The sequence below is a fragment of the Numida meleagris genome, chromosome 2 (genome assembly GCF_002078875.1).
Source record: "Numida meleagris isolate 19003 breed g44 Domestic line chromosome 2, NumMel1.0, whole genome shotgun sequence".
NCBI lineage: Eukaryota > Metazoa > Chordata > Aves > Galliformes > Numididae > Numida > Numida meleagris.
In genome coordinates, this window is record NC_034410.1 from 143,410,583 (window position 1) to 143,432,919 (window position 22,337).

The 22,337-nt window shown below is 37.9% G+C and overlaps 1 protein-coding gene across 3 annotated transcripts in view; it reads right to left on the reverse strand.

The window, feature by feature from the left end:
* Positions 1-22,337, reverse strand: part of TRAPPC9 (trafficking protein particle complex 9) — a 472,762-nt gene that overhangs the window by 249,156 nt on the left and 201,269 nt on the right. For all 3 annotated transcript variants that reach the window (XM_021387135.1, XM_021387133.1, XM_021387134.1), the window contains one exon: positions 6,436-6,589. In XM_021387135.1, coding sequence (XP_021242810.1) covers positions 6,436-6,589 — 154 coding nt within the window. The remainder of the gene's footprint in view (positions 1-6,435; positions 6,590-22,337) is intronic.

Genomic DNA, 22,337 nt, shown 5'->3' on the forward strand with positions numbered 1-22,337 from the left:
AAAACTTTAGACTTTTATACCATCTTGGTTGTCTAATGTATGGTTGGGTACCTACAATTGTAACATGGCACATTACCTGAAAACTGCAACCTAAAAAGACAATAAAGTTTTTTAAAAGATTTCTGTATTATAATTTTCTGGTTGCATATTAGGAAAATTCATCTCAGAAAGAGCGGTGACGTATTGGAACAGGCTGCCCAGGGAGGTGGTGCAGTCACTGTCCCTGGAGGTGCTCAAGAAACGTGTAGGTGTGGCACTGAGGGACACGGTTAGTGGGATGGGTTGATGGTTTGACTTGATGATCTTAATAGTCTTATCCACCTTAATTATTCCATGATTCTGTGACTACCGATTTTTTTCTCTCTGCTACACAGAATTCCACATCTAGCATCCTTTCAAAATGATTTATTTTCAATAACATGTTTCTGAGTTCTTTTGCAAATAAATACAGGTGTACACATGCACACAACCATAAAGAAATTAGCAAATGTTCATAAATAAGATTATACTAATGAAAAATAAATCTAAATGATTAATGATCAGAGTTTACTTATAGCAGTAGTCTTAGTCATATTTTAAACTTCCTACTTTATTATTATTGTGGTACTTTATTATTAAAACTAATTACACGCAGTTAATGAGTTTCCTAAATTTAACAGTTACTATTGCAAACAATTGCTGACATTAACATGATTTATGGGAATATAAAGCTTCATCTAACGAAAAGTATTTCTTGGGAAACCTTTACTGATTTTCAAAAGAGTCAAAACATGCAATGTTTTCCTAACTGGAGATTCGTAATTCTGATCAATACGAAGTCATTAGAAGCTGAACAGACAGAAAAGTGTGTTTCAGTAACCGTTACCAGTGGTTTGCTGTTAAACCCAGACAGCAGATCAAAGGAGTTGACTCAAGTTTCCGTCCAAAACTTCATTTCAAAATTTTGATTGGCTACTTACATGATGAAAATAATAAAATTTACGTATTTGGAAAATACGTCAGTGTTCAGAAAACTAATGAAATGAGGGGAACCTACAGAAATCAGATGAAATTAAATGAAAGAGTAATTAGTTGGTTATGTGTGGTTGGCAACCCTGCCGACAGGAATGGGGGTTCAAACTACATGATCTTTAAGGTCCCTTCCAACCTAAGCCATTCTATGATTCTATGACTATTTGCTCAAAATCAGTCAAACAAAGGACAGTTGGAGAGAAGATACTGGCCTCAGAGCAAGCATCATATCTGAAGCATGGAAGATGTAGCTTTTATTCCATGAGAAGCCTTGCCTGAAGTATTGCTTCCAACTTTAGATTCCACATATCAAGAAAAGTATAGCTACACTGCAGAACATTACCAGCAACATGACTGAAAGAAAATGTGATTTTAAAAAACAAAGATAGCAATTAAGTTTAAATTTATAAAAGAAAATCCAGTGGAAGAAACACAGAACACAATTTTTAAAACTGTAATAAAATATTTCAAATAGGACAGACTTCACAGAAATCACAGAAATTAAAGCTGAAATTAAAAAAAAAAAAAAAGTCTAACTATTAGGAAAGTTATTATAGAATCATAGAATCATAGAATGGCCGGGGTTGAAAAGGGCCTCAAAGATCATCGAGTTTCAACCCCCCCTGCTGAGTGCAGGGTTGCCAACCACTAGACCAGGCTGCCCAGAGCCATGTCCAGCCTGGCACTGAACACCTCCAGGGACGGGGCATCCACAACCTCCCTGGGCAACCTGTTCCAGTGCGTCACCATCCTCTGAGTGAAAAACTTCCTCCTAATATCCAACCTAAACCTCCCCTGTCTCAGTTTAAAACCATTTCCCCTTGTCCAATTGCTATCCACCCTTGTAAACAATCATTCCCCCTCCTGTTTATACGCTCCCTTTAAATATTGGAAGGCCAGAATGAGGTCTCCCTGGAGCCTTCTCTTCTCCAAGCTAAAGAAGCCCAGTTCCCTCAACCTTTCTTCACAGGAGAGGTGCTCCAGCCCTCTGATCATCTTGGTGGCCCTGCTCTAAACTCTCTCCAAGAACTCTGTGTACTTCTTGAGCTGGGGCCCTCAGGCCTGGACACAGTACTCGAGATGGGGCCCCACAAGAGCCGAGTAGACGGGGACAATCCCCTCCCTCTCCCTGCTGGCCACTCCTCTTTTAATGCAGCCCAGAACATAGTTGGCCTTCCGGGCTGCCAGCGCACACATTCCATCGTCAAAATGGAGCATTCCATCGTTAAAAATGGAGCATGATATTTAAGGTAGCATGGGAAGTGTCATTTTCAAAGGCTTTTAGGGCTAGATTCAGAATATTTTCATGAATATGATTCCAAAACTTTATCATCTTTTTTCAGTGAAATTGAAGATCTTTCACAAAATTTGAAAATTTCTCAGTATGAAAACCAAACCTTGGGAAAGCAGGAGACAGGGAGAAGAGTTTAGATTTCAAGTTATTTTCTTCTCCAGTTCACTGCATGGCTGTACAAATCACAGAATAACCTACACTGGAAGCAACTCCAGAGGTCAGTGCCCAGCCCACGCTCAAAGCAGGGAAATCTTCAACAGTACGTCATCAAGGCCTTGTTCATATTTTTTCAGTACCTTCAAAAACAACAATATTACGGCACTTATGGACAACCTACTACTACTGGATTGCCATTGTAAAAAGGTGTTTTCCCAGTGCCCTACTGGAATTTGTCTGGTGGCAATGTGCTACACTCATCTCATCCTCTCTGTGGGCATCTCTCAGAGTCTAGTTCAGTCTTCAACACAACCAGCCCTTAAGAAGTCAAAGAAAAAAACCTGATTCCGAAGAAGGGAGGTCATAGAGGCCTCCTAATCATGTAGGTAGCCTCCTACATCCTATTTTCAGTATCTCTGTCACACTGAGAGATCAATGACATAGTACTCCATTTGCATATACAGGAGTGTCAAGGGGAGGGTGGTGAGGCCCTGCAACAGGTTGCCCACAGAAGTTGTGGATGCTCCAGCCCTGGAGGTGTTCAAGGCCAGGTTGCAGGGGGTCCTTGGCTACCTGGTCGAGTGCCTGATTTAGTGGGTAGCAACCTCGTCCATGGTGGGGGGTTAGAACTAGATGATCTCTGAGGTCTCTTCCAGTCCAAGCCATTCTATGATTCTATGATAACAGTCATTTCTACTGACTTGCTGCTATACTCTCCTCCGTGCAGGGCAGGACACAGTGAGCCTCCTTCCATTCAAGGATACATCACCAGCTCACAGATGACAATATCCAACAGGACCCAATGTCTTTTTTTTCTAGCCATCTAATCCCTAGTCTATACTGATGTATCAAACAGCTCAACTCCAGGTGCAAAAATGTCCTTTTTTGTTGTTGAAATCAATAACATCAATCCAATTCTCCACCATGCTCTGAATGGCATCCATTCCCTCCAAGTTTCCAAGTCTCTGCAATTCAGGAATCCATATTCTCCCACACATTTACCTCTTCTCTGTTGTCCTCCCACTACTCTTAGAGGCTTTGGTGTCCATCTTTCGAGGTATTAAGTTTAAAGCCAGACCCACAAGACTTGCCAGTTTGCCAGCAAAGATGTTCTTATCTCACTTTATCAGGAGGGTTGAGAAGAGGCACCCAGAGCTAGAGGATGGGGATGGACTGGATGTGAAACAGCAGCAAGAGTTAGTTAAACAACAGTAGATACAAAACTAGAGCATGAATGACTTCTTGATGTTATCCCTAACCAAACCTTTCTGTGCCTCCTACAAAAAGTCCTGTCAGCTACCTGATAAAACCTTGCATATTTTGCTTTTCTTTTTTAAAAAAATATGCAAGGATTTATGAGTGTTCAGCTGGGGCTCACTTGTGTGTGACCAAATTCTCTGAAATGAGTGTAAATATATCTTCAGTTAAAATGTAGAATGCACAGATCAATGGAAGAGTAAGAAAGGAAGAGTAAGAATCTATAGTGGGTCTAACAAAGAGCATAGTGTGTAAAGAACAAAAAGAAAGGTATAGCCTTTCCTTCAAATACCACATGCAGAATGCAATATTCTTTAACTCCAGATTTTGAAGAAACCAGGAACAAGAGTATCAATACAAACATGAAAAGACAGAGCACTCAGAAACACAGACAGCACTCTGCAGACATTAAAGAATACTTGTTACAGATGCCTTGATCCAAGAGACAGAATGCATAGAAGCTCCTTGCAGAAAATATAAATTTTGTTTAAAAATATTCATAAAATATGAAGAGAAGCATAAGTCGAAAATATTAGCCACCTTAATACTACATGTGCTCCATCTGTTCAAATCCCACGTTAAAACAATAAACCTTGGTTGTTAAGCTGATACCAGATGCCATCTACCAGATGCTAAAAAACAAGACAGCATGTTCTTAATTTAAATTATCTCAATACACCTATAATCTCAATGACATTCTAAGTTAAATTACTTCAGAATTTTTCTTAATTGAAACGGCATAGCAGAAAGCTTTCACTGCAGGTCTATTTTCCTACTAATTTTCATTCTATCAAAAACGTACAGAGGTTACAATGAATAATATGCCATGTTGTCTTTACCTCCTCCCTTCAGCACTCCAAAAGTATATGAAAATTGATCAAGCGTTACATTACTTTCACAAATGAAGCACTCAAAAATCTCATCACTTGAAGCCCTGAATATCTGAATGAATAAAGCAATGGAAATGTACTTTTCATACAGGAAGATATTTTTGATGCTCCTCAAGACATATAGATACAACTTGAAATCCTCATTATTTGTAAACTATTTTTGGCCCTCACAGGGGTTCTATATAAACTTTTCACTGCAAACAACATTAAAAGGATGATAAGATACTTCAAAGTATCCAGAGGAGGGCAATGAAGCTTGTAAAAGGGCTGGAAGGCATATCCTATGAGGAGAGGCTGAGAGCACTTGGGTTGTCTAGTATGGAGAAAAGGAGGCTGAGATGCAACCTCATTGCTCTCTGTGACTTGTGTGTGCTTCAGTACCTTAGGTTAGAATAGCTCTGATTCTAGCAACAATGAAAAGATTTATAACTTAAAAGCACTGAAACTAATTCTTGCACTTACTTAATTTAACAAAAAGAATTCATGTATTATTTTCTTAATTTTCTAGGGGGTTGACTTATGTGTCAGCCATGATAGCTTGAATATTAAAACTGGGTTTAAATACAGATCAGAGAAGATATGTAAACAGTGTTGCTCAGCAACAGAAATGAATGAGGATGTAGTTTTACACCCTGACAAAATTATTACAGCTACACATTCAATTCTGACATGAGAAATCAGCTATGCTATCAAAGAATATTTATATCTCTCCATAACAGAAAAATTTTCTGAGCAAATTCCAGTTAAATATTGACATTTTTGCATAAATGGAATTCTGTCTGAAATGTTGCCTAGGGAGTCCGGATGGAACTAGGCAGTAGGAATCTCATTTACATCACACATCTTCCCTTTGACTAATCCTGTACAGATTTGTGCAGCTTTAATAATTAGGAATTTTTTAGAAGAACATTTCAGATCACTAGATAAACGTACAATTATAAGCACAAAAAGACATCTCTAAGGACAAACCATGATTCAATTGCCACTCTTCTCTCAATTCCTGGCATCATGCAGATGTGAGGATGATCTGAGTGAAAAACATAAATCTCCTGAAGGATGCTGAGTATCAACACATGGTTTGAGGGGCTACTGGCTGCAGGGAATGTTTCCCTGATGACAGTTATGAAAAAGTGTATTTCTGAAAGTAAAACATAACGGTTTCAACGGAAAACATGGAATTTACAAAAACACCATAGACTTAATCTAACTCTAAACTGAATGCACATGAAAGTTGCTTAATGTAAACTCTTATTATTAATAACAGAATATATTACTGCATTTAGAATTACTACGAAGATTTTATGCTTAAGACGACTAAGTCATCACTGAAGTCCTTTCTAAGCCTTAAGACAGCTATCCAAGATTAGATATATTACTACATCCGTTAGAAAGACTTAGAAATAAATGATTCTAATATGTTCTGATTTGCTCAAATTTAATTAAATATATGAAAAATTTCTAAATCCAGCTTCATGTATCTCTTTATGACTCACTTACACAGAATTGGGAGAGAATTGAAAATTTTGGCCCCATAAAACTACTTCTCGTCAGTTCTATGTTTCCTCAGTTCCCTAAATGTTGGGTAAAGCACACAGGGTTTCAAGCAGGCTCAATGATTCAGAAAAAAGCCATTACAGTAAGATCCAGACATCATCTAAACAACATAAAGCACAATTAACCTTAAACAGTCTATAATTATTATAAGGTTCATAGCTCTAATTAATTTTCTTTTAAGTAACACTGCTATAAAGTGAGTTCAATTATTAAATAAAATGTCAGAGGGCACCTATTTATTTATTTTTAAAGCAAGTACTTATGAAAGGATATAATTTTCCAGCAAATATCCAGCTTGCTGTTAATTTCCAGACCTTTTGCCTGTTGTCTTTCTTCCTCCAGCTGCTTTGCATTCGCATACTGTGTCCCATCTGCAGGGGATTCTGGGAAGCTCTCAAAATTGAACTTGTCAACTTGAATAGCCATGCTGTAGCAAAAGGAAAAAAAAGAGGAAAAAAAAGGATTTTAACTATAACAACTTTACAAAATATTATGTACAAAAGTGTGTCCTGACCCAAATATTAACACACTTTCAAAGCCATGTCCACTTCCCTGCTTTTACAAGCCCACTTCCTACCTTTTCCTTGGAATTCTTCCTTAGAAAACTCCGGAAAGAATGACAAAATGATGTCACTACTAAGTGTCAAATATGACCTTTCTCTTCTACTTTGAGAACATATTTGCTTCCTGCTTAATGTATGTTAATGAACTACAGGCAATATTAATTTCAATACCGTAGTATAATTCATCAGTAGCAAATGGTTAAATAATTGTTTTATTAAATGTATGGTGAGACATAAAAGCAAATTAAATTAAATATATTATGTTGTAATGCATACTAAATACTTGTATGTTAAACTAGAATCACTAATCTAATTTAGAAGGCAATTTAGAGCAGCTCACATCACATGAAATGTGGTTATAGCAGATCTAATATACTGTGCTGCCAAAACAGCTTTAATTTCCTGAATCGTCTGAAATAGAAAAATAATTAGGGAAGAATTAAAATATATTGCTCTTGAGATGACTTTGCACTTAAGGAAAACACAAGACCAAGGTACACCTTTTAAAACCAGTCACGACGACATACACCTACAGTGGAATAGAGGTGTGAGAAGGGCATTTCACAAAATACACGGGATTACTATTACTCCTCTCTCTATTTCTGTATCTATCAATGACAGAAACATATTCCATATGTTGCCAAAAGAAAAATAGCAGTAACAGAAATCAACAAGAAAGGGCTTTGAAATCCCACCAGACCAGAAGGTATTTTCTATAATTAGCATTAATTTAAGAAAATGCTGACCTCAAAAGAAAGTGAGAAAATATATACAAAACAAGGAATCGTCTGAAGCTTATTGCGTTCACTGTGGAAAGGTGAATTCACATAGGCCCACTGTGCATCACCCTCAGAAAACCTGACATCTCGGGAGAAGCCATTAATGATCCAAGACTTCCTTCATCATTAAAAAATACAAATACAGCACTGAGACAAAGGTGGCACAATTACTGCTTATAAAAGCCACCTCCTCGGCAGATCACGTCTTTGCTCATCTTCACATTTAAAAATCAAAGAAGCCCTAGAAATCAGTCTATTCCTCTCTTGGAAGTTTTTGTCTTGGCTATTTTTTGTTCAGCAAGAGATCATTACCATTTCTTCATTTGCAAAGACCATCAAGTGCAGGGCATATAAAAAAGTTAAAATGAGCTGCCAAAAGTAGATCACAGAAACAGCAGGAATCGAGACAGAAACAAAGAATGTAATGAAACACCTAGGTACAATGTGTAGGGTGAATTTAAAAAAAAAAAAAATCAGGTCTGAAAATAACAATTTTTGTTACTTTCTTACTGGTTTTTACCACTGATACACAAAGGCTGGTGCAGTTCCCTGGGTTTTGCACACAGGGAAGACAAGGTCCAACTGGAGCTTTGTTTCCAAGATTACTTCATGCTCAGTGGCACGTGATCAGATGCAAAGCCAGTACTTAATTTCCACTACATGTACAGCATTGCTTAAATTCTTATATAAATACTCACATGTAGTTACCTATATTCATATTTCAACAAGAAATGATCTTATTTTCTGAACAGTGAACCATCTTTAGAATCCATCTCCAATAGGATCTGGAGCACAGCTCGTTATTTACCATGCCACACTTTTCTAAGTGAATGATATATTAGAAAAACATTCCTGCCCAACAATATTTAATATTTAATTGAAGGCATTAAGACTGCATTCTTCTGTTAATGGATCATTACTGGCACTATGGTAATTTTTTCTCTGGAAATTAAATATGCATGCATGCATTCTTTTTCCCCAGACCCTCCACAACAGCTTCAGGAATACAGGTGAGATTTTTCTGAACAACACTTAATTGTAGAGCCCTGAAATAACTTATATTAAACTCAAAGATAAGGTAACATAAGCAAATAGGGCTCCTGGTACTCAGACTACTACTAATTTTTCTATTTTTAACCATGTTTTCATTTATACTGTGTATAGCGTATTTAGCACAGTGACACCTCAAGTCACTTGAAAAGATACGAAAACACTCCCAGCGTACTGACCTGCTAGAAAGTGAGAGGTCTGAGAAAAAGAGGGAGAACTACAGAGAAAATATCAGAGGAAGCAATATTATGAATACAGCTGTAGGCAGAATATATGTAAACAATAAGCAGAAATAAATAAAATTTTTCAAGACTATAGTTGCACTCAAGGTGTAGCATGGCAAAAATAAATCCTAACTCCTACTTAAACATAAACACTTTTCACCATCAGTATTCTGCTTCCTTTTGTGCTAAAAATATTAATACAGAGTTTTTTCTGTATTCTATGTCAATGGTGTTACCTCAGTATTTATTTCCCAGCCTATGGAATGTGCAGTAAATTGGAATGTTTTACCTAAAAATCAAATCAAAAAATAAATACCTTAACCTAAATCAGTCACTCATCCCTAAAACTTTCCCCCTACACAAACACAGCTCCTTCACTTCACTTCTCAAATGGTGATTGTTCCTACCTCAAACAATGCATTTCGCCAGTGAGGTATGAATGAACAGAAGAGCAACTGCCGGGGCCGGTTAACTGAAGGAACAAGCAGATCAGCTGGACATTGGGTTGCAATCACCAAATAAAAAAGGATTTTTTTTTTTCATTTTTAAGTGATCTGAGCAGATCACATGGCTTTGGTTTCATCCCAAAAGCAGCAGAAAGCAGAAGGCAGCGAACGACAACGTCTTGAACATCGCCCAACTTTGTCACTGTGCTCTGCATCAAAATGATGAAAATGAAACATACTGTAGCCATTAAAGTCACTCTCCACTTCTACCTACAGTTACTCAACAACCTATGATTCTTGTGAAGAGTTCTCTGCACCTCTTTTCTCCCTATATTTGTCCTTGCTTGTTGCAAATGGAATCTGGAAATTCTATACAGAGAGAAGTAAAATGAAAGGCAATTGAGATTGAAACAGGCATTCGATTTACTGTGAACAGCTCTGACAATGACGGCTCACACTGTGCAAGGGTAATTGCATACCCAGTTCCTTGCCCTTCACAGTAATTACGTATGAGGAAAAACTTACAAGGTCTTAAAACCCCAAAGCGTAAACACACACTTGCTTTAGGAAAAGGGACCAGAGTTCCATTTTAACCTGCTCTGCCTCATGGGTAGCTGTCCAAATTTTCTACAAGGAGTGTTTTAAATAAATAATGAGTTATTTGTATAAAAACACTGCATTATGTAAAAATCTTTAGTAGCCAATCCTGCAAATGCAAAACAGGTTTTGTTTCTCTCCGGCTAACCTTGCTTGTGTGGGAAGAGGAATAAAGTAACACAAGTTTTCATGAATAATGAAACAATCGTGGTTTGAAACTCCTGGGTTTTGTCATGAAACGAGCCCCAGCCGCTGTGACAGCTCCTCAGATGGGGAAGCATTGGAACAGGAATGCAAATTATTCAAATACAAATTAAGAGAATGAAGAGGAAAAGGTCAGCTTGTTGGCAATGCTGATACGTCTGCACGGTCTCATCCCACGTCACCTGTCAGGATGACTTACAGGGAAAAAAATGGAAAACTTTCCACTGGTGCAGCAGCCATTTCAATGACAGTTATCTCAAGTCTTGTTAAAGTAACAGCACAGAACTATTAAAGACATCAGACAGTTCGTTTCATCACTTCTCATAACATGAGTAACAGCTTTACTGGAAATATTGCCCTGACCTGGTGACACAAACAAAAAGGACTTTATGTACAGAAGAAAACTTCCTGCCAGTGCCGTCATGACTAATCCTGAGCCAGCGCTGCACACATCCCTCTTTACAACAGCAGGGCTGGTTTAAATTAAGCAATCCCAACAGTTTTGCGGAAGTGGCAAGATGCAGATAGAATTAATAGGTGGAGAAGTCAGTAAGGGAGTGTCGCCTGCCACGCTCAGCCTGCTGCCTCTGCCCTGGGGCCATGCTGCTGGCCAGGGCATGAATCATAGGATCATCAACGTTGGAAAAGACCTCTAAGGTCATGAAGTCCAACCATCACCCCCTCACCACCATGCCCAGTAATCCATGTCCCTCAGTGCCACATCTGCACCTCCAGGGATGGTAACTCCACCGCCTCCCTGGGCAGCAGTGCCTCACCAGAATGGGCAGATCCTGGCCCCCCCACCCCATGGTGCTTCCTGCACCTCTGATGTCCTCAGCTCTTCTGAAAGGATGAGTACATGTAATGAAATTACACGTCATGCTCACCAAATAAAACAGGCTTAAAAGCAGACATGGAATTAAAAGAAAAGCAACAATCTGGTTAACGTAACTAGATTTCAGCTTTTATTAAGTATGTAAAATATTGATACTTTGGTTGGAAGAATAAAAATCTAGAGATAGCCCTTATTCAATTATCTTTAGGAAGCAAGGATATAACAAGAACCCAAAAACCCTTCCTCATGGCTAACTACCTATTTAAATACTATCACCCACAGATGAGTGTGCAAGCTGTTTCCATAATGAAGCTGAAATGAGGCAGTTGGAGATGTTATTCAATATTACGCTTTATGCTTCCTGCTTATTCTCCTGACATATGGGAGACAGTAGGGACACGGGACACAGAGCCACACTAGATTAGTATTACTTAGGAAAAATGCTTATATATTCACATATACATATATGTATATATACACACATATATATAAGGTCACTTACAATGCAGGTCACTGACATATACATATATTTGAATGCATATATATATAACTACGTCTCTTAAATACGTCCTTGTATTGTCAGTGAGCTTAAATTTCAGAGGGTGTTACAAGTGATGATGATACTGCTGTTTCTCACTTTAAAGAAGAAATAGTTAAAAAAGAAACATAAATATGAGCCAAGAAAAAAAAAATCCTCACTTGATTTATATAGTAACATGTTTCAGGTATACATAATGCATATTCAACCTGTGGCTTGGACAGGTACACCCTTTGCTGGGTAAGGAGCTGGCTGGAGGGCTGGGCCCAGAGAGTGGTGGTGAATGGAGTTAAATCCAGCTGGCGACCGGTCACGAGTGGTGTTCCCCAGGGGTTGGTGCTGGGGCCTGTCCTCTTCAATATCTTTATTGATGACCTGGATGAGGGCATCGAGAGCACCCTCAGTAAGTTTGCAGACGACACCAAGCTGGCAGGAAGTGTCAATCTGCCTGGGGGTAGAGAGGCCCTACAGAGAGATCTGGACAGGCCGGATCTCTGGGCTGAAGCCAACGGGATGAGGTTCAACAAGACCAAGTGCCGGGTCCTGCACTTTGGCAGCAACAACCCCAGGCAATGCTACAGCCTTGGGGCAGAGTGGATGGAAAGTTGTGTGGAGGAAACGGAGCTAGGGGTATTAGTCGATGCTCGGCTGAGCATGAGCCAGCAGTGTGCCCAGGTGGCCGAGAAGGCCAATGGCATCCTGGCTTGGATCAGAAATAGTGCTGCCAGTAGGAGTAGGGAAGTCACTGTCCCTCTGTACTCAGCCCTGGTGAGGCCCCACCTCAAGTACTGTGTCCAGTTTTGGGCCCCTCACTGCAAAAAAGACATTGAGGCCCTGGAGTGTGTTCAGAGGAGGGCGACGAAGCTGGTGAGGGGTCTGGAGCACAGGCCTGATGAGGAGCAGCTGAGGGAGCTGGGATTGTTCAGTCTGGAGAAGGGGAGGCTCAGGGGAGACCTTATCGCTCTCTATAACTCCCTGAAGGGAGGTTGTAGTGAGCTGGGGTCGGCCTCTTCTCTCTTGTAACTAGTGACAGGACGAGGGGGAATGGCCTCAAGTTGCGCCAGGGGAGATTTAGGCTGGGCATTAGGAAGTACTACTTTTCTGAAAGAGTGGTCAGGTGCTGGAATGGGCTGCCCAGGGAGGTGGTTGAGTCACCGTCCCTGGAGGTGTTCAAGAAACATTTAGATACAGCATTGAGAGACATGGTTTAGTGGGGTTATTGGTGGTAGGTGGATGGTTGGACTAGGTGATCTTGTAGGTCTTTTCCAACCTAGCTAATTCTATGATTCTATGATTCTATATAAATATAAATACTGCAGCTGATACCAAAAAAATGGCAGAGTAGTTACACCTCAGCATATAATAATTTAGGTGCTAAGAAAGACTTCAATTATCAAATCCCTTGTGAGATTAATACATATGTATCAACAGATAAACATGATGAAGTAATCCAAATTAACACGTGCTTACTTCTAAATATTTCAATATTTGAGGAATGCAATCTAGATTTCGTATGTTACAACAAAATACAGCTGTAGAAATAAATTGCTCGAGTGACCCTTCAGTAATGATATCTCCTCTTAGCCAAAAGCTGACTTCATAAAGAAAAAGGATTGCTTTAATATCTGAGCTAAGCAGAGCAAAAGATAAATTTTCCCATTAATCTTTGAAAGGTCAATTAAATTAAAAAATTTGCATTCAGAACTTAATTATTTATTTAAAATAATTGAAGAGAAGATAAAAGCTGAAACTATAGTGCTGAAGTCTGTAAAATTCAACAGCTTATACTTATCCACGCCATTTCAGATGATAAAAAGTTAAACGAGGAAAGAACAGTTCCTCTGTATATAACGTAATATTTGAAAATGGAACTGTGTTAAGAGAGAGTTAGCTACATAAGCTACATACATTTAAATAGAAGTATTTAAATGAGATTATACTGTGCATGCAGCGTATCTTTTTTTTTTAAGTCCTAACTCTGAATTTGAAAAACATGGTAATGAAGAGGAATAATAATTAGCTTCAAGTCAAATCTTTGTTTCGCTTTCCCATTCAAATGATTAGGACTTCTATAGCAGTCACCGTGTAGCACAATTGTTGGCTACATAATGAAATAAGAAATTTAGAATAATAATGATGGTAACAGCATACTTTATAAATACACCAACTTTGAAAGTTTGATCATCAATAGTCATTTAATCAGTTTGGAAATGTAGAAAAGTGTAACTATTATACTATTTAAAGACTGAGTTGAATATTCTCCCTTTATTTATCAAATCTGAACTATGCGTGAATTTTCATCCTATCATTATTCAAAATAATTCCATACTGTACCTCCCGCCTCACAGTGGAATATCAATAACCACAAAATCAGAAAAATAAATTATTATTCAGTTACTCATTTGCATAATTCAGTATTGCAGTCGTATGGCAGAAGGCTCAAAATAAAATACATATGAATTAAAAAACACTGAATTTTGTGCATGATATTCAAAACAAAAAAACTTATTCTACAGTCCTGCCAACTTCTAATTCCAGCTCCGTCTCCCCAGAGGATCTGGAATACTGGCCTCCTGAGTTTAATATTCCTAGAATATCAACTCACTTTCTCTTCAATGAAGGGCTTAAAAATTCCCAAAATATTAAGCTATATATGGCACTGTCCCTCTTCTATGGGAGCACGACCATGTTGCACACACCTTAAAGGTCATCACCAGGGAAGATGCTGAGATCCCAGTCAAACCAAACTCAGAGAGAAACATCAGAATGGCCTACACATCCAAGAAATTAAAGCATCACAGAACATCCCAACTGGAAGAGATCCACTAGGATCACTGAGTCCAACTCTTGGCTCCACACAGGACCACTCCAAATCCAAACCCTATATCTGAGCCCAGTGTCCAAACACTCCATGAACTCCAGCAGCTCAGCGCCGTGCCACTGCCTTGGGGAGCCTGATCCATGGCCATTGCCCTCTGGTGAAGAACCTTTCCCTAACCCCCACCTGACCCAGAGGAGCCCCCAGAGAACAGAGCTCAGTGCTGCCCCTCTGCTCCCTGTGAGGAGCCACCATGAGGCCTCCCCTCAGCTCCTCTGCTCTGGGCTGAACAAACCAAGGGACCTCATCCACCTCGTAGCCCTCCTTTGGATGGTCTCTAATCACACACATGAAGCAGTTCATCTTAGTGATATACAAGAGAAAATTAAATAAAACATGGCTTTACAGACAAGATTTTAATAAAGGAAGTAATTCAGACATTTGTGGAGCAAAATGATATGATGCGTGAATGCTCAGTGTGCCCGTGTGCCAATGCAACATGGACTATCGCTTCCAGATACAAGTAGACTTTACATACTTAGTGAATTATTCATTTACATTCTATTTCTTTTTTTAATACACAAAGCTAACATTTGCCCTTTTCCCCAAAGCACTGCAGTAAAAGCTGATCTTGAGATGAACGGCTATGATAACCAATTCTTTTCCAAGTCACTGCTTTCACAGACAGTTTTCCTTTCTAGATGTGCAACCTGCATATGCTGATCACAGGTGTGACCTTCACATTTTCAGGATTGTCCTAAAAAATCAACAACAGCTGTTCAAAACACTCCTCTGTCAGTTCTTTGCAGGTTCTTGTATGGAAGTTAGCCCAGATGACAGATTTCAAAATGTTTACTTTGCCACAGCCTCAGTGATTTATTTGGTATATAAAGGAGTCGTGCATATTTTATTAGAGATACTCACATTCCAAAACCAAGTTTTTTGAGGCTCACCATGCTTACAATAGCCTGACAAATCAAGACACCATACTTCAGGAAACAAAGCATCAGACCCACAAAGCTTATTTTCTATCTATTACCAGGTAATAAATATGCTCATTAAATCCCTAAATCTTACTTTTCCACTGGTAGGCTCCAGTTGTGGAGGTCTGCATGCCACAGTGGCCAACTGCTCAGCATTATTAGTAACAATTAAGCACATCTTACTCTCACAAACACAAACTTAACACTTTGACAATATTTTTTCCCCCAAAAAACCCAATGCATACATGTATTTTCTCCACCAGAAACACCTAAGTGTTCGTTTAGAAGCAAACTTAGAAAGAAGGCTATTTTTAGAGAACAAAATCAACCCCTGAGCATTGCAGCAGCCTGCAAGACTACACTGCCCTTACCAGTTCCCATCAACAGTTAGACCCTTAATTAATGTTTATGTCCTAGCCTCAAAGCATTTCCCCTCTGCCCAGGCGATAATGTTTTATAAACAAGGCATTGCTTCTATTGCTAATATCACTCAGCCTTAAGTAGCCCTGGATCCAGCTTCAGCAACACACAGTGCTGGGAATGCCTTCGCTTCAATCTCACCCCATTTACATCGATTTACCTCTGCATATTTTGCCCTACACATGTTGCAAAAGTTGTCTCATTTGCCTTACCTGTATATTAGAACATGAGCACAACTCTAAAATACTTTCCCATTTTAGCCAGAACTCAACTGCTATGAACTCACATTCGGAAATGGCAGTATCTTACCAAACTTGTGAGCTGCAGCTCCAAATGGAAAGGGCACTGAAACCAACATTTCAAACCAAGGTCTTTTGTTCTTCTTCACTTCAACTAAGAGTTCATCAAAAGCCATCATTTTAAATAAGTCCTTAAGCTTTTTCAAAATTTTCATGTTTTTTTAAGAGAAAGTATTTTTCCTAAAATGAGGAATACTATATCATGGTTAAGGATTGATACAATTTTTCATCTACTTTGTTCATGCCTGCTTGAAATAATGCTTCATAGAATCATAGAATGGTTTGGGTTGGGTTCAAAAATGTCCAGCTTGAAATATGTATTTTCATAAACCGAAAACAAATTATTTCAAGTGAAATAATATTGGCGTTATTTAGATATTTTGGCAATGTTTTGAGATAATGTAAACATTGAAGAGATGATTTTTTTCAGCATTACTTTTTCACCTTGAAATTTACAAAGTCTTTTCACTCCTCTAACCTCTATTTTATGAGCTAAAAAAACTTTTAAATCAAAATTACATGAATTTCCATTTCTTTGTAGTATTCTTTCACAGATAATTAAAGCAGATGCTATCTAAATTTCTGCTAGATAATTTTCCGTTTGAAAAAATAAAAGCAAACTGCAAGGTACGATTCAAAGGTTCTGAAACAGAAAGCTACTCAGTATCTCTTTTATAACAATTGCATATATTTTCACTTAATTAATTAGATTTTGGTGATTAAAATGAAAACAAACGTAGGAATATCTAGATTTAGACATCTGTTTAAAACTGAATCCCAATTTAGGAATCAGTGTCTTACTTTCCACATTCAGGGAAAAATATGAATATTATTTTCAATTTTAACTTGTTGGAGGGCTGAAGTTCACTTGAATACATACAATCAACATTTTTGTTTCTAATCTATCATGTCCCACCTTGGTCCCACCTCCTGCAAAGAAGCCAAAAAAAAAAACCAGATACACAGAAGGGCACACACATGATGTTAGGCCAATCTGAAAGTTTAAAATGAATAAATAAATAGATATTTTCCCATTACAAACAAGAACTGAACACAGCAAATCAACTGTCCCAAACTGACAGGCTAGTACTAGCAGATGAACTGTACCCCAGAATTTTGTAGCAGTTTTTCAAGCTTTTTCATCCACAGCTAAGAAGCCCCCATGCTCCTTATGTACTAATTTACTGTTCTATAATTATACGATTTTTATGTAATTAAAATAGGGTTTATATATACTGTAATGTGCATATAATACAGTACACAAGTACAAAACAAATTCAGTTGTAAAGATAGCCACAATTAGTAGCTTTTAGATTTAGCATTTGCTTGTCACTGGCTAACTACATATGAGATCTGCCCCATTATATACAAAGCAAATTAAATCCTGTCCAAGCCTGCCATTTTAGATGTATCATTTAAAAATTGCTTCATCCATCCTCTTGGAAAACAGTAAATATGAATAATACTGATAAATGAAAAGTGTGCAAAATATTACATGATCTGCTTTGTTCTGAAAGTAAGCTTTTTATAGAAAGGATTTCCTTTTTTATTGCTTATTATTCTCCATTTCACTTCTTCCATTCATCTAGAAAGGAGACGCCATCAAGCAGTAAATTGAGGAAGAAAGCCACAGAGATTTTTTATTCCCATTGATTCCCATTGAGCCTCCCTCAGGGATATACAAATTGGAAATTGCTAAATTATCATCTAATAGGCAGAAACAACGTAGGCGAGACCAATTAAGTAAAAGGCAGAAAGTTGTATTACACGTGTAATTAAATGAAATTCTTTGACTAGACTACATTAGAATAATTTCCCAAAAAGGACAAAACTTCACTTTAATCAGCACATGACACACTGTGTGACATGTCACTAAAATAGCACATTAAGAGTTTTGACATAAAAAAAAAAAAAAAATCTCAATTGTAAATGAAGTTATTTCCAGATGTTAAGAAATGGGCTTTCATTCCTATATAGCAGACTCTACTAATGCATAATTAAGTACAAAGTCATATAAGAGTAGGCTGGGTTTTTTTTGTGCGTGTGTGGTTTTTTTCTCTATCCTTCAAATACATATCCATACATTTTTTCCAATTGGACTGTTCTCTTACAGAAGCTCCCACTTCGGCACAGAATGAAGGAAATCACTCAATCAAGACAGCACCTTAATTGCAGACTGCAGTATGAGTGATAGTAAATAGGGATGATAGCTTTGGTTTGTAATCATGGACATCATCAAAAAAGAGTAACATAGCAGGGGAAAAAACACCAGTGCAATCAATTCTCCTCTACAAGGCTTTAGGTTCTTCCTCTCAAACCATTTCAGCACTGAGCAAACTATTCCTCATCGAAGGCTCTGGCTCATCAGTGCCCACTGCCTTGTCCTTGTGCTACCACACATGCACTTTGCCCCAGCCCTTGGCAGCTACTTCAAGAGTTGGAAGCCAAACTAGGGTCAAAATGTACTCCAGAAGGGACATGTAAGTGATGCTCCAGAGTTACAGAAGCCATAGAAGCAACACTCACTTCTCCCCACAATGCTTTCTCAAACTCTGAAAAGTGTCTAAACCAGCCAAAAACCAAAGCATCACCACTCCATTTTGAGAACAATGCAATAGGATTTAGTTCATTTAAACAATCCAATAGGATTCAGTTAATTTAAACCAATAATTGTTTATAAAACTGATAATCTGAGTATCAGCTGTGGATTAACAGCTTTAAGCACAAATTGCTTTCTTGAACTGAATTAATTCTGCAATCCTTCTGCAAATGAATGGGCAAATGCCTTCAGAAACTTGTGACAGCCTCTATAACCTAAGCCAAACCAACATTTACCTTCAAGTAATTCCTAATCATAAACTACGTATTTCTTTGTGCACTACATATCCTTGGTCAATATCAGTTTAATAGTAAATCTTTAACCTTCTGTCTGAGAAAGTTCCTGTCCCGTTGGAATTCATTTGCACAGTAGGTTAAATCATTATCATCATTTCATTATCAGAAATGTCACTCTGTTTATTGTTTATATCTTAAAGGTACACAAAATAAAATGAGTATCTTTGAAAGGAAATAATGTGATTTGCTTTCTCAATTGAGTAGTATCAAAATGCAGAAAATGACAGAGGCACATGATTCAAACTGCTTAGAAAAAGCAACCATTTGGTATCACAGGAAAAAAACTACAACTTCTTAAAAATGCAAATATTTTTAAAATGTTAATAATTTGTATAAATCAGTTCTTATGTACAAGGGATCAAAATAAAATGAGTTTGTGTAGTTGATGGCAGCGCTGAGAACAGTAAGATGCCATGCAAAAGACAAAAACCAGGGCTTGTTTTGGTGAGCCTGTATTCATGCATTCAGGACAAGCAGTACAGACGTAACCAGCTGCCTAATGTCACGATGTGCTTGAAAATATCTTTGTACAGGAGTCCAGCCTGCATAGACTCTCAGATAATACTAGATAAAGGACAAGAAACTCATCTTCAAAATTACAGATGACCAACTCTTTCCAGAAAAGACCTACCATAAAAATACAGGAGAGAATACAAGAAAGAAGGTGACTTGAAATCACATAGAACAGCCTGGGAAACAACAGGAAGGAGCCCTGACGTAAGCATGCTCTTTGTCTAGATATAAATTCCATAATTAAGCCTGTGTATATACAATTATTGCCTATTAAACACCCATTTGTAGTGATTTTATCGGGGCTTGCAAATCACTCAGTAAGTTTCTTTTGTGCGGTTCTCCATTTCGTATTGAAGTGGTCACAACTCCATAGTCTTTACTATGTTCAATCCTCCTCCTGTGCATTCAGAAAGAATGCAGGCAACAGCTGAAATAAGAGGCAAGTGACGACCATCTTAAGATACGCTTTCCATCAATAGATTGAGGGGGAAAAAAGGAAATACAGCTAAAGTACAATCTCTCTGTTGTGCCTGATGCTGTTGGTTGGGCATGGCAGAGTTATAGGGTGAGATGGGGTAAAGGCTAATCATGATTAATTAATAAATGGCTTCAACGTTAAAGAAGGGAGATTTAGAGCAGATATAAGGTAAAAGGTTTTTACAACAAGGGTAGTGAAGCGTTAGAACACATTGCCCAGAGAAGCAGTGGCTGCTCCTTGGAGACACTGAAGGTCAGGCTGGACCAGGCTCTAAGCAACCAGATCTAGCTGTAGGTGTCCATGTTCATTGCAAGCGGGTTGGACTAGATGACATTTAAAGGTCCCTTCCAACACATATGATTCTATGATTCTATTTTAGAGTATTATTTGCAGAACACAGGACAGCCCATTATTCAAGCCTATGGATATTCTCAAAAACATCTCAATGACTTCAGACAAACTTAATTCTCTATATTTACTTTGGTACTTTACAAGTATAAAATCAAAAGAAAAACAACAGGACTTCAGCTCCTGACTTCAAGAATGCTGCATATGAACACCTATCTTTAAATGAATGTTTCTGAACTTTTTAACTTTCACCTTTAGAAGCATAATAATTTTCATTTTACATACTTTGTTTTTCCTTCCAGTGAATAATAAGTAAAGTACAATGTAGTGTACAATGCTTAGGAATAAGTGATAAGTGAATTCAGGAGGGAAAATGCAACTGAATTGTTATCTTGATGTCTGGATCCGTAACAGTAGGATCTGATCAAGAAGCAAACAGGACAACACTTTGAACAAGAACTGTTATCAAATATATAAGCAAAAAGACCTACAGATTTGTATGTGTATGGAAGTTTTTAATTATATACTCTTTGCTGCAGGAAGGAGTAATATTTATAAAATATTTACTAAATGTACATATGTTGCTGCATTCTTTTTACTCCCACATCTTCCAAAGTTCAGTGTATTGAATAATGCAGTTTCTTTTCAATGGCTGAAATTTTTTACAGTTTTATTGTTTCTTTCTAAAAGGGAAATTATTCTGTTGTGTCATAGCTTTAGGAGATGTAGGCTTAGTGATCTCAAGATGCAAAAACATTGTGTTTTAATCCTTTTCACTTCAGTGAAGAAACGATCTATTCTCCATCTTGCTTCTATTAATAACTGATTTTTTGTAACATAAGATTTCTCAAAAATAGAGACAAATCTTCAGACTAAACTTTAGCCATGTCTATAAATCCTCATTACCTAAACTAAGTTAATCCCGGGGATAATGATCCTTTGTTTAATGTGCACTTATATTGCTTCTTTTTTTTGAGTCAGTAACTCCAAATCAAATTTCTTTAGTTTATCATTTACTTGCTCCCTTTCAGTCTTCTAATCTCCAACACGCAGATTATTAATGTTTATAACTTCATCCCATTCATCACTATCAATAACAAGCCTTTTCAAAGACTCTGCTATGCCCAAAAAAGAAGGAAGTGGAAAGGCAAGTCAGCATTTGGCCAAGTAATTAGAATTCCGTTAACATTTCTGTAGACAATACGTGTTCCGGATGATAATTAAACCCTTTATCATACTCTTCCACTCCAGTGGCTAAATAGTGTTAAATATTAATAGATGTGGAAAAGGATGGTTATTCACCAAAAATTTCAAGCTCCTTTATGATGTCGTGGTCCACTTCAGTATCTATGTATTGGCTGTGCTCATGATATAAGATACTTTTTTAGCTTGAGCTTTATCAGATCACTTTACCCCTCACTGCTGCCCCTGAAAATGATCCCCAAAGGATGGCGCACCTCCCTCACTTCCTTGAGCTTCCCTTAATGTCCAGACTAAATTCAACATCAAAAATGAGACTGATGAAATGAAAACATCAGTGGACTTTTTAACCTGCAGGTTTTGAAGAGTTTGCTATCAACTCCACCACGATCTGGCCTCTCCACGACTCTAGAGGAGACAAACTGTAACTTTTCCTGCTGCCAATGGAAATAGGTCTAGCTGGGTTGCGGTAGATTTGCTTTGTCATAGCTCTGTCAGCCACTCAGTTAGTGCAGTGATTGCAGTGATGCTCTCCAGACCACAGACTTCTGATCTGAGCTTTGGGACAATTTCATAACTCAAAAGACCAAGCAGCTTCTGGAAACATAGTCATGATAATATGAATAAAATTATTATAGCAGTTTCAGTGCCTTCTTCCTGAGATATTTTCAGTAATAGTGGGAATTAGGGAAAAGGATCCATTGTTCATTACAACCAGTGAATTAGGAACATACATTATCTGATCTGGGCTGTTGAAGCGCCCAGAGCAGTCACATGTCTGGTTGATATTCAACACAAATGAAATTCTAGACACGTTCAGCTCTGGAAAGTAACAGAAAGGGTTTATCTTGGGCATTACAGTTTATTCAGAAGCCAGAAAGGACAGACCACTCAGACCAAAACACTTTGTGCCTCATTTTACACTGGTTTCCTGATTACATGTCTCACAGTACTATTAGCACCCATCAGCACCTCTAACACCTCC